General features: G+C 39.9%; 1 protein-coding gene across 1 annotated transcript; it reads left to right on the forward strand.

Annotated features, from left to right (window-relative positions):
* The first annotated feature begins 3,336 nt into the window (after positions 1-3,336).
* slc7a5 (solute carrier family 7 member 5) lies at positions 3,337-12,358 on the forward strand. Its single transcript, XM_049722292.2, has 10 exons — positions 3,337-4,626; positions 6,163-6,288; positions 7,142-7,247; positions 7,403-7,447; positions 7,529-7,652; positions 8,222-8,325; positions 8,433-8,529; positions 9,260-9,409; positions 10,396-10,573; positions 10,670-12,358. Exons 1-10 carry the CDS (start codon positions 4,098-4,100, stop codon positions 10,714-10,716), a joined length of 1,506 nt encoding a protein of 501 aa, XP_049578249.1. The 5' UTR covers positions 3,337-4,097; the 3' UTR covers positions 10,717-12,358.
* Positions 12,359-16,718: the final 4,360 nt, after the last annotated feature.

A 16,718-nucleotide genomic window follows, 5' to 3' on the forward strand; every position in this document is an offset into this window, starting at 1 on the left:
TGTGTGTGTGTTGATAATTGCAGTTATCCACGTGACATCAACAACTTTATATACTGTAGTAACGCAAAGACTATTTTCATTTTACGACTTTAAATTACATAATTTATCTTTAAAATATCTGTTTAAAACGGTTCCCAGGTATCGTAATAAAACCTCTCTGACATTCTTTGATCATTCTTTTTTTTTTGCAAAAGAATTGAAAATTGGGTCAAATTGACTTCCAATGTTTAAGCCAGCAGTTTAAGGGCATACAGGTAAGCTATGTTCGAGGTGACTTCGAGTCCCTAATAATGAGATCCAGAAACAGGAGGCCAACCTCTTGGAGAGTTCTCAACATCTTCCTACCTACCTTGACTCATAACTGCTCGTCGGACTGCCGGGGGTGTTTGTTTTACTTTTCTGAGTTTTGTTGTGAAGGCAAGCGCTACACGGCTTTGCTGAGATGCATTTGTGCATTCATGTTATATTACTGTCTTAATCTGAGTTATATTACATTAGGCCCCCTGGGAGAAGTTGCAATGGTCTTTGAAATTGTCAGCAAATTTCACAGAAGCATTCAGCTTTTATTGGCAGAAAATTAAAAAAAACATTAGCTATACTGTTGAGTGTTGATTTAGAATGAATGGACATCATTTGTGGCAAAGTTTTTTTTAATGGGTCAGATCATTCTTTGGGATGTTGGAGGCACCTACAGTATGCAAATGTTTCCCACAGTCACACCACAGTTGAGTGACTTGGATTTGGGTGAACGTTTTCTCATCGAAGCAGATGAATGTCTCATAACTGCAATTGTTAAACGGAAGTGTGGGCGTGTTGTTTGACTTATTCAGGAGCCCAAAGGTCATAGCTGCATGAAAAAAGATCATTGTTGAAATCACATGAGACATTGGGGTGATCACATACCAGCAGATCACAGTTGGTGGGAAAGTTTTCAAACCATGCAGAAATCTAGACAGATAAAACATAAGAACAGGAGACACTCTCATTATTGTCCCATGTTGTTTAGAAAATAAGTAAAAATAACAAATGTCAATGTGAACCAGACATGGAATGTCATGTGACGGATCTACGTGAATTATTACATTTCTTCAATAACACATATTCGCTATTTTAAGCAATATTTATTCAATCATGGCAGCATGGTTCGACTCCTGCGCAGAGTTTAATAGTTATGTTTGCGTGGATTTTCTCTGGACACTCCATTTTGCTCCTACAGTCCAAAAACATGCATGTTAGGTTGAGAAATTGCGCAACACCCATCGTTGTCAGTGTGGATGGATGGATGGATGGATGGATGGATGGATGGATGGATGGATGGATGGATGGATGGATGGATGGATGGATGGATGGATGGATGGATGGATGGATGGATGGATGGATGGATGGATGGATGGATGGATGGATGGATGGATGGATGGATGGATGGATGGATGGATGGATGGATGGATGGATGGATGGATGGATGGATGGATGGATGGATGGATGGATGGATGGATGGATGGATGGATGGATGGATGGATGGATTTAGAATTTGACAAATGTGGGATGAGTCAGTGTAGAGTAAATGAAACCTCATCCTAGAGGGATTAAAATGAATGCATTAAATTAAATGAATGAATCATAGTGTATTTCTGTCTCTTGGTTGGAGGCTTCACTTGATATGATTATCCTACATTCTTCAGGCTTTGGGAGGCCAGGCATGCAGAGCGCCCTCCGGCCAATATATATGGATTGTCTATCTCGTTTGAGCTCAGGAAATGACCTGTCTGGAGCTACCTGAAGTGCAACTGAGTGTCTACTTCAGTGAGTAGGAAGAGTACTTGTCAGTTTTAACCGCAGCGGGGCTTATCACTTGCACAGTAAGTTTCCGTTGGTGACCCCGCCTACTGGCATACAAAGACGGTATGAGCAGCAGCTGCAGCATGCACTCAGCCTCAGATTCTATTTAGCTGCTGTCCCAGTGATGTTCTTCTCATTGTGACAACAATTGACATTTCAAATACTAGAGCGACTGTATAATGAAAACACATGACTCATGTTGCCTTCTAACTAAAACAAATGTAGAGTAGAAGAGTCTAAATAAAACGTTCTCCAGTTCACGTGGTGCGTCAGGGCAATCAAGTTCCGCATAGTCACCCTGTGATTACAAAACCAGAAAACCAGTCTACCTGGTTTTATTCGCTTTTACTGAAAGAAACAAGATCCACTTCAACTTCATGCTGCAACAAAACTGAACATACCTGTACAGACAGGTATTTTACGCATGAATATCATTTCATGTGCGAACACTACCTTACTGTTCTGATGGTTCATTTAAGTAAACTTAGCATCTACTCATAAGAAATTATCCTTTCCAGAGTTTAACAAACTGGTTTGGTTAGCTTTTATAATCACAGTCTTTGTCCTGCAGAATTTAATGCACAAGTGTCAAACTCAAGTCCCACAAAGCAGATCTGACACGCCATGTTTAATATGGCCTGTAAATCCTTGCGCAGACATTTATTTTCTATTTTGGGTAAGATGGAGAAGTCCATCCCAACTGAGGGAGCCGGAGGCGGTGTACTTCCTGGAGTAGCAACCAGCCAATCGCAAGGCAAAGCCTGGCCATATATTTCAGAAGAAAACAATTGTAAGTCATTTCTAGCAAGATTGAAACAGCGTCTCTTGGACATGAACGACTAACGAATGCCATTTCAGTGAATCCCTGTTCAGAACAGAATGCCTTCCAGACCCAAAAATAGGCGACAATCGAGAACACACGGACTTACATTTTAAAAATAGTTTTAGCTCTCCCACATGCACATGTTTTCAATTTTTCCTTGGCACAATTCTCCAAATAGAACGTGAAGTGCTTGCTTTGAGTTGTTTACAGTATGTCACTCCATCAAAGTTCATTCTAGTTAACTCATGACAAAAAAAAGAATAAAACATTACTAAAACATTAATAAAAACAATTGATGGGGGGCTAACCGATGGGAATTTGTTGAGGCAGATGGTGATATTGGGCAGAAGAAAATTAATCAGCCTTCCAAATCATTGGTCAGGCCCTGCTATAGATGTCACAAGATAGAGGAAAAATGCATAATTTCTAGTTGAGAAAGTTGAAAGCCCGACCACATAAAACTCCATCCCCTCAACTCAACAACGGTGCATGACACGAAGATGCCACCAGATTGCGCCAAAGTCACATTTTAATATGAGACAGGGTTTTGCCTGAGCAGACAAACAGCAAATAGGCAAGTTCTTCAGTAAATGTCAAATGATAATTTTGGAAAACAAATCTGCGAGTGGGGGAATATGAAAACATACAGTCCTGTCAAAACCCTTAATAATAATAATTTATGATATAGTGGGGGTACAAATAATGAAATTCAGGAACACTTCATTGTGGTTTTTATTACATAAGTCACACTCTTTCAAACTGTTGCATGTGTCTTCATACTTCATTTTCTTTAAAGTCAAAATTGGTTGGACGATCATAAAAAGAAAATACTTGATATAAAATGCTATTAAAGCAGTTTCTCTTTACACAAAAGACTAGCAGGTTGTTTTTCATTTTGATCACTTTATTGCTGCGATTTATTTCACCCGGTGTGTCTTGTCAAAGTGTATTTTTGTTCAATTATTGATGCCATCTAGCAATGTATTGTAACAGGAAGAACAAAAAATTATATGACAGAAGGTACCTGTGCATCTGATGTTGTGACGATTTGGTTTGGTGTCGTGCCGTCACAAAATACAATAAAATATGTGGCATAGCTTTATTAAGGATGCACACTATGTCAACCGCCAATGTGTCGTTTCAACTTTGTCCGCTAGAGGGAGGAAATTACTAACGTGGTTGGAACAGAATTTCTCGCCCCATGAGGCAGGCCTTGGAGGAGGAACGAAATGGAAACACGGGGTAGCTCTCAGCACACAGCGTCCGTGTAGTAGAAAACACGCTGCCCTGATTCACGCCGACTCACTCTCAGCGGAAGCCTCGTGGTTGAGCCTGGCCGGCATCAGGCAGCAGCGCACCGGCCCGCGAGGAAGACAACCCGTAACGTGTGCCACCATATAACGAAGGAAGCACGAAAAGGGAACTTAACGAAACCATGTCGGGGGTTAAAAAAAGAAACTCCAACTCCTCGTTGAGTAAGGACGAGGACCCGCAGGTCACGGAGAAGATGCTGGGGAGCCCCGCCAAAGCCGGTGGAGAGGCAGGAGAGGAAACGGTCGCCTTAAAGAGAACCATCACGCTGATGAACGGCGTGGCCATCATCGTGGGCACCATCATCGGTTCGGGCATCTTTGTCACGCCGACTGGTGTGGTGAAGGAGTGCGGCTCGGTGGGCTTGTCCCTGGTGGTGTGGGCTGTATGCGGGGTCTTCTCCACGGTGGGAGCGCTGTGTTACGCCGAGCTGGGGACCACCATCTCTAAGTCCGGAGGGGACTATGCCTACATCCTTGAGGTGTACGGCTCGCTGCCGGCTTTCCTCAAACTCTGGATCGAACTGCTCATCATCCGGCCGTCCTCGCAGTACATTGTCGCCTACGTTTTTGCCACATACCTCCTCAAGCCCCTTTTCCCCGTGTGCTCGGTGCCGGAGAACGGGGCTAAGCTAGTGGCCTGCCTTTGCATCCGTGAGTATCCGAGCTCGACAGTTTGCCGCCTGGATGATGCAACCTCTCGTCAAGTTAGAAATTGATAGCGTGCCGTTCGCACTGTTTATGTATTTTATTTTAATTGCCATAATCGATTATCTTTTCCGTTTTTTCCCCCCGAATAGGGTACCAAAAAAGCGACATAAAAGCGCACGCTTGTTAATGTATGGCGCCACAATAGGAAACTCCTCGCACGAGATATTACGTCATCCACGTACAGTGCACAAAATTACAGCTTTTCAATATTAAAGCTCACATTTCACTTGTATACATTCTTTGTATCAGTATTTCTGTTTTTGTATATCTGGCTTTTTATAATGCTTTAACCTATGAATTACTATATCTATTTTTTAAAAATTGCTTCACCTATGAATTACACGGAAACTTTATGACGATAATAAATACGATAATTGTGAGCGATGAAGTAGTTGCTACTACCAATATAGTTGTTAATAATAATAATGATGATAATAATAATAATCATGGTGTTCAAATTTAAAGGTTATGTGCTTTCCAGGAAGGAAGTTTTAATCAAAAAAACTCAAAAATATTCATCGGATCTGATCATGTTGTTTTGCATCAATACACTTTTATAGGGCTCTTTTGTACGTGTTTGGTTAGAGTCATAGATTTCAAATGTTTCAAGTTTCAAACATAATCAGGGCTGCATGATATTGGACATAAACACGTGAAATATGATGTATACTATAGGTTTATTTAGAGATATAAATATAATACTGCAATACGAATGTACTGTATACATTTTATGCAAATATAATATAGTACTGTAATAATACAGTATATTATGTATACATTTACATATAAAGTAAATATAACATAATTAAAGAAATTACATTAACGAAAGATTTTTTTTCCCATGTGCAAATAATCTCCAAATTTCACCACATATAAATATGGGCCCATGTAGGAATATAAGCAACTAATGCATTAGCATGTGTGGTAGCACCTAATCCTATAATCTTCATATGGTTCGAGGGCTAATCCAGTGTTAAACCACATGAGAACTATATAGAGGCACCGTTTTATTCTTACCTGGCTATCTTAATTTAAAAAGAAAAAAGAATATGTGCAAGCATGAGAAGTCAGTACGTACATGCCTGCGATTCATGTCTGTTACAAAATTGAATGATCAGCCTGTTATATGCTTGGGAAGTCTGATTTATGTTATGTATGCTTGCTCTCCACACTAGACTGTCATTCTCCTGAATACAGAGCCTCATTGTGCCCAGTCTCATCTTTGTGTTGTGGCTCCGACCTGATTTAGGAACTGTGAAGGGACCTGCTGCTTTGGTTATTCGCTTTTAATGGTGCGCTGTGCCTTGTGGTAGATGAGGCATGCCAAGACTCTACATGGGTGGGGAGACGATCAAGTTGTCGTGTTGAAAGTAATAAGCCCCCAAGAATGACTTTATGTTCTGTTAACGGCAAAGAGCACTTACATAAAGGTGCTTTCTCTCTCACTGGCTAACTCTTTTCTTTTTTCTGGCTTGGCAGTCTTGTTGACCTTTGTGAACTGCTACAGCGTGAAGGCAGCGACCAGAGTTCAGGATTTGTTCGCTGCAGCCAAGCTGTTGGCTCTTGCCCTGATCATCATCATTGGCTTTGTCAAGATTGGTCAAGGTACCCCAACATTTATAAGCTTTTATTTTTTGTTGTTGCATTTTCTAACCAGCTCCTTTGTAATTTTAAACCACAATTGGCCTGGGTCTGAACAAGTGTTACAACCTCCCACGCATCCATCCATCCATTTTGTCAAATGTGTTATCAATGATGCACACAAGGGTCACAGGTGAACTGGAGCCTATTCCAGCTGACCTTGGGGAACAAACAGTTAGACCTGAATTTGTCAGCAGCCAATATATAAAGACGGATATACAAACAAATATTCGCAATTAAATTAACAATTAACAATAATATCATGGCTGTCCAATGAAAATCAAATACCACTCACCAAAAATTCAGACTGGACCGATACATAGGGTGGTTGAGAAATTAATTGATAAATATATTTTAAAATAAGTAAAATGTTGGAGGGAGCTAAAACACCCACCAACCCCAGTGTAGCGCCATCCCTGGGTGGCCCGTTGTAATGTCCTGTACAAGCAACAAGCACTTCGGTCATTAGGCATTTCTCACGCGTAGTATGTACAGTAGGTTTAGGGCTTACCCATCTAATAGCAACATGCCCGGGGGCTGTTGAGGTAGTAACCGACGCTGTGTCTGAGAATGTGGTGTGTACAAGTTGCGAGGGTCAGCCCTGTCAGGAATGTGCCTCAGATGCCCTGAAACCAGCAGAAATCAGGAGTTCTACAGGAGGGGCTGTGAGTTGAAGTTATTTACTCAACACTCCTTCTCAACAGTTGTCCGGCTCACTTCTTGGAGTTTGATTCCTGCACTGAGTTGATCCATCTTCCGGGACAACAATTGCATGCCTCAGCCAGTGTATTTTCTCTCTCGTCTTCATTCTCGTCAGGTGGCACTGATTCACTTCTCCCTGAAAATTCCTTTGATGGCTCTAAGTATGAGTTTGGCAGCATCGGCCTGGCGCTCTACAGTGGCCTGTTTGCTTACGGTGGTTGGTAAGTTGGATCAAATTGTGAGCCACTACACTGCATCCATATCTTGTTTATCACATCTGTCACCATTCTGTGATTTGTAAATAATTTGTAAATAACACCACATAATGACTTCAGAATAATTTTAACCAAGCTTTTTCTCCCCTTCCTGTATGCAGGAATTACTTGAATTTTGTTACTGAGGAGATGATTGAGCCTTACAAGTAAGTCTATGACTGATTGTCATGTAAGTTATCAAACCAAAATAAAACTATATTCAATATTATTGTTTCTGTCAATTTCAGAAATCTTCCTCGAGCCATTATCATTTCTCTGCCAATCGTGACAGCAGTGTATGTTCTCACCAACCTAGCGTATTTCACCACCCTCTCGACTGACGAGATGCTCAACTCGGAGGCTGTGGCTGTGGTAAGGGCTTTTAGCAGTTGGTTTAAAAAAAAACTACGTGTTATCAAGGTGATCAATCCAACCAGGTTTTGTCTCCTGTGTAAATAGTGACATCACCACATTAAAAACAACTGTGGTTACTGTTTTAACAAGGTGATCAATTAACCAGGTTTTGTCTCCTGTGCAAATAGTGACATCACCACATTAAAACGTGACCACCCGCATGCATTTGAGTGCAGCGTGTGTCCGGTGCCGAGCAGGCCTTAGTTCAATTAACACATTAATATCATCTTTATCATCAACATACCGGTCACACAAGTTATTCATGCATGTGTCACATTTTTCCACTGCAGTACAGTAGCTCAACGTTCCACAGTTAAATCCTCCACCGTATAGAGGAATTGGGAATTGCAGAAATGAGAGATTAGGACGAGGTCATGTTTACTTGATGTCAAGATTAACAAGAATGAGCACTTTTATTTTTACACCTAGTCTGCTACTGTGCTTTGTTCCTCTGCTGAATTATTATATACATAATCAAAGTACAAATATTGCGGAGACTGTGGACTCACCGTTTCATTGTCCTTTAGGATTTTGGCAATAAGCACCTTGGTGTGATGGCTTGGATCATTCCGGTGTTTGTGGGCTTGTCCTGCTTTGGCTCTGTCAATGGTTCTCTCTTCACATCATCAAGGTAACAACTGCACAAATATCCATTTTTACGCAAATGGATGAAATTCAGATTGACAGCATTTCTAGTCATGTAAAAATGTAATTTCTTCTTATTTCTGGTCATCATAGGTTATTCTTTGTGGGCTCCCGGGAAGGACACCTGCCCTGTCTGCTGTCAATGATCCATCCGACCTTACTGACCCCGCTTCCTTCTCTAATATTCACCGTGAGTATAGTTTAAAAGTTATATACTGTGTAAAATTTTTATTATTCCCTTCAGACAAGTTTAATTTTCTCATGTATTGGGTTACTTTCAAAAGGGGTGTTATGGAAAATTGACTTTTATATAAAGAATAAATCATCTCTAACTTTCAAAATGTGATTGTGGGCAAATGTACTTAACCGAACATCAAATTTCTCCATAGGTGACTTAACCAGCTAGTTTTGCCATATTCAGGCCATACACTGTCTGAAACACTCTGTTCAAGCTAAAAATTTGCAGTTTTCTTAAATGCACGAGAGATTAGAGTTAGCTTCAAATAAGAAGCACATGAAGTGATTGTGTCTGGCCACCCATATCTTAGTGATGATCTGCTACAAGGCCAAATACAGTCCATGTTTTTATCTGTTGTGGAGTACTTCGGAGGGTTGTGTGCTGCGCTCAAATACACCTCTGCCCATAATCATCGTGTTAACAAAATAATACTAGTGACTCGTCCAGTATACATACAGTATTTGGTCTTTTTTTGTTTATGTTGATCAATTAAGTTATAAATACAGAACCAGTACTAGTTTGAATTAATAGTAAGGGAATTTATCACACTAATTTTAAAGTCAATTTGTACATCAGGGCTCTGACAGAAGAATTGCATTAGAATTTTCTTGACCATAACATTCAGTGAAAACACTCACATGGTATTCAATAATGTTTTTCTTGTTTTTTTCCTTCTCGCCAGTGCATAATGACACTGCTTTACGCCTTCTCCAATGACATCTTCTCCGTCATCAACTTCTTCAGCTTCTTCAACTGGCTCTGCATCGCCTTGGCGATCGTTGGGATGATGTGGCTCCGTCATAAGAAGCCGGAGTTAGAAAGACCAATTAAGGTGAGATGATTGGATCAACCAATCAGATGACAGCAGGGAACAATATTTGTCTGAAAGGCAGGTACAAATTGGTACAAATCAAAAGTAGCACAGGCAAAGCAAAGTGATGAGGTCATCTAAAGATTTTGGAGATGTCATTAACAAAACTTAACATCTACTCAACAATGTTTTGGCATCATAGTAGCTCAGGTTTGATGCAAAATTATTGCCACATTTGAACCGCATACTCAGTCAATATTCATTTAATATTGAACTTGGTCACATTTTTAGCAGTGTTTTGTCTTTGTCTCACGCTGCCAACAAAGATTCATTCATTCATTGAGAATAATAAATGAACATTGATTTGAGATTAAAGGACAGAAGAGAAACTGAATGCCTGTCAGCTGCTGGTGTAGTGACTGGCCCACTTGCTGCAGGACTCGCCAAACACACAGAGGACCATTGTGCCATCGCTGCAATTTTTTTGCATACGAGCATGTGAAGGCTCACATGCAACCTACTGAAAGTATTTTATCTCTATTTTTTTTTTTTGCCTTCTTGAAAATTGAATAGCCAGCAAGGAAGATCTACGAGGAACTGTAGAACGATGGGAAGCACTTGTTACATCCACAAATGAGAAGCTGAACTGTAGACTGTCTGTCGTCTCCTTTTCCTCTCACTGTTTCCCTCTCCCTCACTATCTCCTTTATTCGCCTGTCACATTCCTGTTGCCCACCAGTTACATTTGTTTTGCTTGGTGAAGCGCATGGGGCAATTGATCAAAGGTGCCCACATTCCACTTGTGCTTGATACATTTCCAGATATTCACTAGTACACAGCAGAGCTACATTATACACTCTCTGGTCAAATTGTGTGATGGCAATTTCAGTATTGCCTGTATCTGTCTTTGTTGGCTACGTTGTAAGATTCCCGGCTCACAGCATCTTTGATGTGATTCACATTTGGATCGAAAATTCCTTATTTGATGCTTTTGTCCTCTCTCGCAGGTGAATATCCTCCTCCCGGTGACCTTTGTGCTTGCCTGCCTGTTCCTCATCATCGTATCCTTCTGGAAGACTCCAAAAGAGTGCGGGATTGGTTTTGGCATCATTGCCACCGGTCTACCGGTCTACTTCTTTGGTGTAGTATGGAAGAACAAACCCAAGTGGCTGTTGAATTCAATTTGTGAGTAGCTCGCTGTCTTTGACTCGTCCTTCCGTAAAAGCAGCGGTTCTACTTCAGTGGATAACTGTGGCAATGTTGCACATGTGTGTTTTGCAGTCTCAACCACGGTCTTTTGCCAGAAAGCAATGGAGGTGGTGCCTTAGGTGTCTCAAGAGCTTCGATCGTGTCCTCCAAGCTCCTCCGACATCACAGCTCAACAGCCCTGAGCCCTGATGATCTCTCTCACTCGCTATCCTCTCTCAACGACACACAATACATGCACGCACACACACACAAACACACATAACACACAAACACACACATACACTTTGCAGGGTGATGCCAAGAAGTGATGAAGACCACATCATGCATGAGTCTGAAGTACTGTACTTCAGTGTACAACTTTTTGTCCGCTGCTGTGTTGACTTCCGTTAGTCACTGACTAATCTGCACTTATGTTAGGGTCGTCTTTATCTACGATGTATGTTTTTAGTTTTAGTTCAGTTCTAAACAACCTTGGGCCAAGTAGTATTAGCAGGAAGAAATTCAAATTAAACAAAAATTGCTGGAGCCTTTTTTTTTTTTTTTAAACTTTTTTTTCTTGGTTTAGTCTCTAGTCTAATAATGTTTGTTAAACCATCTTTGGGTAGTGACTCAACCTTTGAGTTGCTGGTTTATGCCACATCTTAATTACCGTAATTTCCGGACTACTGAGCCACACCCTCTAAGTAGAAAAAAGATAAAGGAATTTATACACATATAGGGTCATTTTCAGTCTAGACCAGTGGTTCTTAACCTGGGTTTTTGCTGCTTGAGTCATATTCCACAAACGTTTAAATAGAACTATTAATCAGAATGCAATGTTTAGACTATTATTATAAAGAAAATCTTTGGGTTCAAAAGCGTGTGAAAAAAATAGAGGCCCCTGGTCTGGAAATTATGCTACATGCAAACAGGATTCAGTTGAATCAGTTGATTAGAATATGTATGGGAATATGGTCATAATGCATATTGGACTTTTTTTGTAATCAGCCCCCAAAAATATTAGGTCCATGTTTTCTGTCCTGGTGTGTGCATGTGGGTATGTCCTTAATGTAAGAAGAGGGCGATAGAGAAGAGCTCCATAATAATGCTTCATTCATGTCGAAAACAGTTTTAGTTTTTGTCTTGGGGATAGTTGACACACATTATGAACCCCTAGTTTGTCTTGTCATCATGTTTTTATTTTCTTTTCAAGTCAAGTCAAGTTTATTTGTATAGCCCTAAATCACAAACAGTCTCAAAGGGCTTCACATAGCCAAAATTGACAATTATTCTCAAAGCATCCCCTGATCTTAAGCTCCCAAAAGGGCAAGGAAAAACTCAAAAAAAACCCTGCCAGGGGAAAATGAGAAACCTTGAGAAGGGACCACAGATGGAAGAATCCCCCTTTCAGGATCACCAGGTTAAACTTGACTTGACTTGACTTGACTTGACTTGACTTGACTTGACTTGACTTGACTTGACTTGACTTGACTTGACACATAAAATGATGTGGCGGGCCGTATCTGGTCCCCGGGCCTTGAGTTTGACACCTGTGCCATAGAGACAATGTTGGACAATGTACATCATGTTATTCTTTTTTCTTTTCTTAAAAGTACAGTACAGTCCTGCAGACATGATGAGATGTGGATGGGGAAACTAACTTATTTAGGACTGTAGATATTTTATTTATTTTCTAGAAAACACTGTTGGTTAATATTAATCTCCTTTGTTTACAGTTCATTTTATGGAAAAATACTTTTCAAATAAATTTTTTCTCCTGCTTTTTTGTGTTACGTTATGTTTTCCGTGTTATTTCTGTTCAGTTCGGTTGTGATTGTTTTAAAGGTGTCCAAATACCATTTGATGCGTAACACTGCTTATATTTGACATTAAAGTGGTGGACAAGCAACAGCAACCCATTAAAAATGTGTAGAGGGGTGGTTGGAGATTATTTCCTCCCTTATCTCCTACTATTATTAGTAGGTCACTATTTTATTTTATAAACTGCACATCTCAGAACTGTTCTAAAATGAATATATAGTGGGATTGAAGTCACAACAAAGAGGGCAAACAAAGTGGCACAAAATCAGACAGTAAATTGTGAAATCAGATAGTGATGGGATGAATTAACAATGTTGACTCAAACATTAACATTTAATAGCCTGAGGTCTGAAGCACATGGTCATCAGCAGATGCCGAATTGAGGATGTTATCAATCATTTTGTAGTAAAGTCGTCTCTTATTACCTTTGAAAAATGTTTTTGATTGTTCCAACTGTTGTGAAGACACTTTTAAGTTTAAGAATTCTTCAGTCATCCAACACAATTGTTTTCCACAGGGTTCTGTTGCTGTGTTGCTGATCTCACAGGTGCCTTCTTTCTTAAAATGTTCAAAATAGTACAACCTAATGTTTTTGCGATCTCTCTGATGACCCCACCAAACCTATCATGGCTTGCTTCACTGATAGTGAAAGCTCCTTGGATCTCATATTGAGACTTTACAGTAATGGATTCCTCTGCCTCATTTTTTTCTTGGATTCCAATTGTATGTAGCTTATTTATCCCAACTCAGTATCTCCATTTGAATATGCACGGGCTTTTGCATCTAAAGTTTTTCAATGGTAATTTTGTCAAACCATCAAACCATCAAATTTTTTAAATATGCTGTGTTTGAAAAGCGGTCTCAGCGTCCCAATAGCTGCTGCTGCCTTCCCAATTCGGATCCCCGTGTCTTGGTCAGACCACCTAGTTTTACTTCAGACACTTCCCAATTATGTGAACTGGGCAACGTCTGTCAAGAATAATGCTTTTATTACTTGCATTGTTAATTGTGAGCACTTTAAATTTTGTTCACATGCAATCCTAGTTTCACTGCTTCATTTGAGTTTTGGCTCTATATGATAACATATGGGTAAAGTGTTGAACAGTACTCATGTGCCTAATAGATTACAGAGCCTTTGTTTCCTCCGGGACCTGTTCAACAATGGTGACATGTGACTGTTTATTTGCAGTAAAGTGTTGTGGGGGGATTACATAGGGGACGAGTTGGCTCACTGATGTCAAAATGACACTCAGCCGATGAATGCTCACAGAAGGCAACAACTTAATCCTCTCAAGAATTCAGCGTATTAAACGAAGGCCAAGTGAATGTGGATGACTGATGTATGATTGCTTTGACACCCTTATGCCACAGTCATGATGTATGCCGAGAGCTTCCTCACTAGGACTAACATCAAATTCATATGACTTTGGCAAAGGTTGATAATGACAACAACATCTCTATGTTAGATCTGCGGAATTTTTTGACACTCATCTTCCAACTTGAACTTCATTTTGAACTTTGGCTGCACGAATCCAATTTGTGGTAATGCCTCCAGACTCTGTTTTCCTTTTTTGATCTTAGGATTCTTAGGCAAAAAAAATCATCCGGTGCAATTTAATTCTGTGTACGTACTATGTTTTCTTTACATTTTCTCTGCTGTTAATGCATTTTTTAAAAATCAAAATGTAAAGTATTTGTCAGTCCTGTGATCGACCGATGTTCAATCCAGGGTATACCCAGCTGTGACTCAGCTCAAGATCCGATTATAGAAATAGGAATATTCAGTTACAGCTACTCAAAGGATGGACTAATAACAACACAAAATGCACTGGATTTGAAGATGTTTATTATTCCCATTCACTTTGATTGTTCACATTGTCTCATAAAGAAAGAGAGGAAACAGAACACAGAGGATGTAATACAACAAACAGTTTGGGTCCATGCAGCAGTGAATTCACTCCCCCGTTGAAAAACAAACACATCGAGTGACATTTACAAGCAAGACGCACTTCTACAAGGAGGCTGAAACCTGCATAAACAAACACATTAGCTATATCAGTTAGTTAAAATAGATTGTAATATGTATGTTGACACACCTGCACGCACGCACACACATCACCTATAGGTGTGTTGCCCCTCCCTGAAAAACCACAAACAATATACATAAATTCCATGTTTTCCGGCAATATCATTTAGAAATTGTATTAAAAAAATAAAATTACTTTACTCATAGTATAATATAACTTTTCCCTTTCATTTTATTGTATTATTTACATAAGAAAAAAACAATAAAAAACAATACACGATTGTTCGCTGTCGTCGGGCGGAATCATCGTGCATCCAAAATATTCACCGTTATCCCCAAAACCGCAAGTTGTTTAACAATAAAGGCGAGAGCAGGCGGAGGACATGAAGAAAACTCACGCAGGCACGGGGAGAACATGCAAACTCCACACAGAGAGGGCCGGAGGTGGAAACGAACCTAGAATAGTCATTTACCACATAACAATGTATAGAGTGTATTTCTGATTAGTTTAATGTTACCCCTCATTGAAAAAATATAATTTTTAAAATAAGGATATTTCTAAGGATCCCAAGTTTTTGAACAGTAGTGTATTTGTATGGTACAAAAGTGCAAACTGTGAATGAATATTCTAACCACTAGGCTTTGTGCGTCATACAGTAATTGCATTAGCAGCCCGAGTGATTGCCTCTCGTTTCCAGCTTTGTCCATCGCATCATCTCTGCCCTTTTTTATTCTCTTTTTGCAGCCAGAGTCACGCGCAGGCTCTGCACCAGACACCCGGCACGCGAGTATTGACGCAAACGTGCTGACTCGTTGATGTGTTTGACGTTGAAGCAACTGAACGTTCATTTACAAGGCCTCAGGTGCAAAGTGACCATGTGTCTTCATTAACATCGACAAACTGTTTGGAGAAATTACATGCCATAATTTCTGCTTTTCATATGTTTACATAAACAATGCAGAAGATGAATGAGTCAAGTACGTAGGTGGAATTTAGTAAACAAGAGATCACCATACCCCAGGATATATGAATCACTCTTGAATGAGTTTGATTGTGTATTTTGAATTGAGTTACGTCCAACTAAATCCAAATACGTAAACTGTAATCTCTAAATATGTGTGGCGGCTGTGGCTCAGGCAGTAGAGCGGGTCGGTTAGTAACCATTTCAATTTTCATTTGCAAGTCTTTGCATTTATATTTACAATTTGGTTTACCAACTTGTAGTATATTTGGAAGCAAAAGATGCAAGATTAAAACCTCCAACACAATCTGTTCCTGTCCACTCGTCCACCTCATCGACTCAAACTAGCAAAATGGAACTTAAAATGTCAGATTGGTCCGTTAATACTGGCACATAAACAAATGCTGCAAAAACACGTTTGCAAACCACGCTTACATTTGACTGTATTCGGTGAGTCTGGACTCCAAGAACAATGGTCTCATGGCTTCTCACTTGACTCTTTTTTTCTTGGAGGCTCTGGCTCCCATTAAAAGACACAATATGTATTTCATATCAGAAACATCATCACTATGTCAGTGTTAACGATTTTGTTAAGTGCTTGCAGAGCTAACGTGCAAGCTGGAAAGCGGGACAAGATGAAGACGCAAACACACGTGAGGTGTCTCAGAAAATCAACAAAGGTATGCCGTACGCAGTGGTGAGGAGAAAGGTCATGTGCCATATGTTAGAAGCATTTGATCAGCTGAGGAGTCAATGCATGTGTGTGTGTATGCAGGTGAGGGATTTTGGCCAGCGTTTGTAGAAGGAAAACAATATAATAATTTATTGACGGATGACTGCAAATGGTGATTACACGTCCCCGTCAAATCAATAATTCTTCCGAAACATTTTAGCCTTCTGCTGGAAGTGATATGAGAACAGAAGCAGGAGCAGAGATGAAAGATAAGGAATCTCATTAAACCACAGAGGGATGATTTATTTGCTATAGATGCAGATGGCCATTCATTTGTAAACATGCTTTTGACTGGCACTTTTAATTTTGCAGCGGGTACCATTTCTCTGTAACAAACAAGGCCATAAAATCTTCAAGCACTTTCAACTCAACATGAAGCATTCAACATCGAATCTCCAACTATTAAAGTACACAGCAGGATGTGGTTCTTAGAAGTGGTTCAGTTATTTTTAGTTTTTATTTTCCCCCCCTTTTCTCATGAGGCTCAATTTTTGTGATACACTATCGCCTCCCTTGGGCTACAGAGTGTAGTGTAATTTTATCAACTCCCTCTGTCCCTATTTTCAGTGTCACAATGTTTACAAATAAAGGTGGTTGTCA

The sequence above is a fragment of the Syngnathus scovelli genome, chromosome 6 (genome assembly GCF_024217435.2).
Source record: "Syngnathus scovelli strain Florida chromosome 6, RoL_Ssco_1.2, whole genome shotgun sequence".
Taxonomy (NCBI): domain Eukaryota; kingdom Metazoa; phylum Chordata; class Actinopteri; order Syngnathiformes; family Syngnathidae; genus Syngnathus; species Syngnathus scovelli.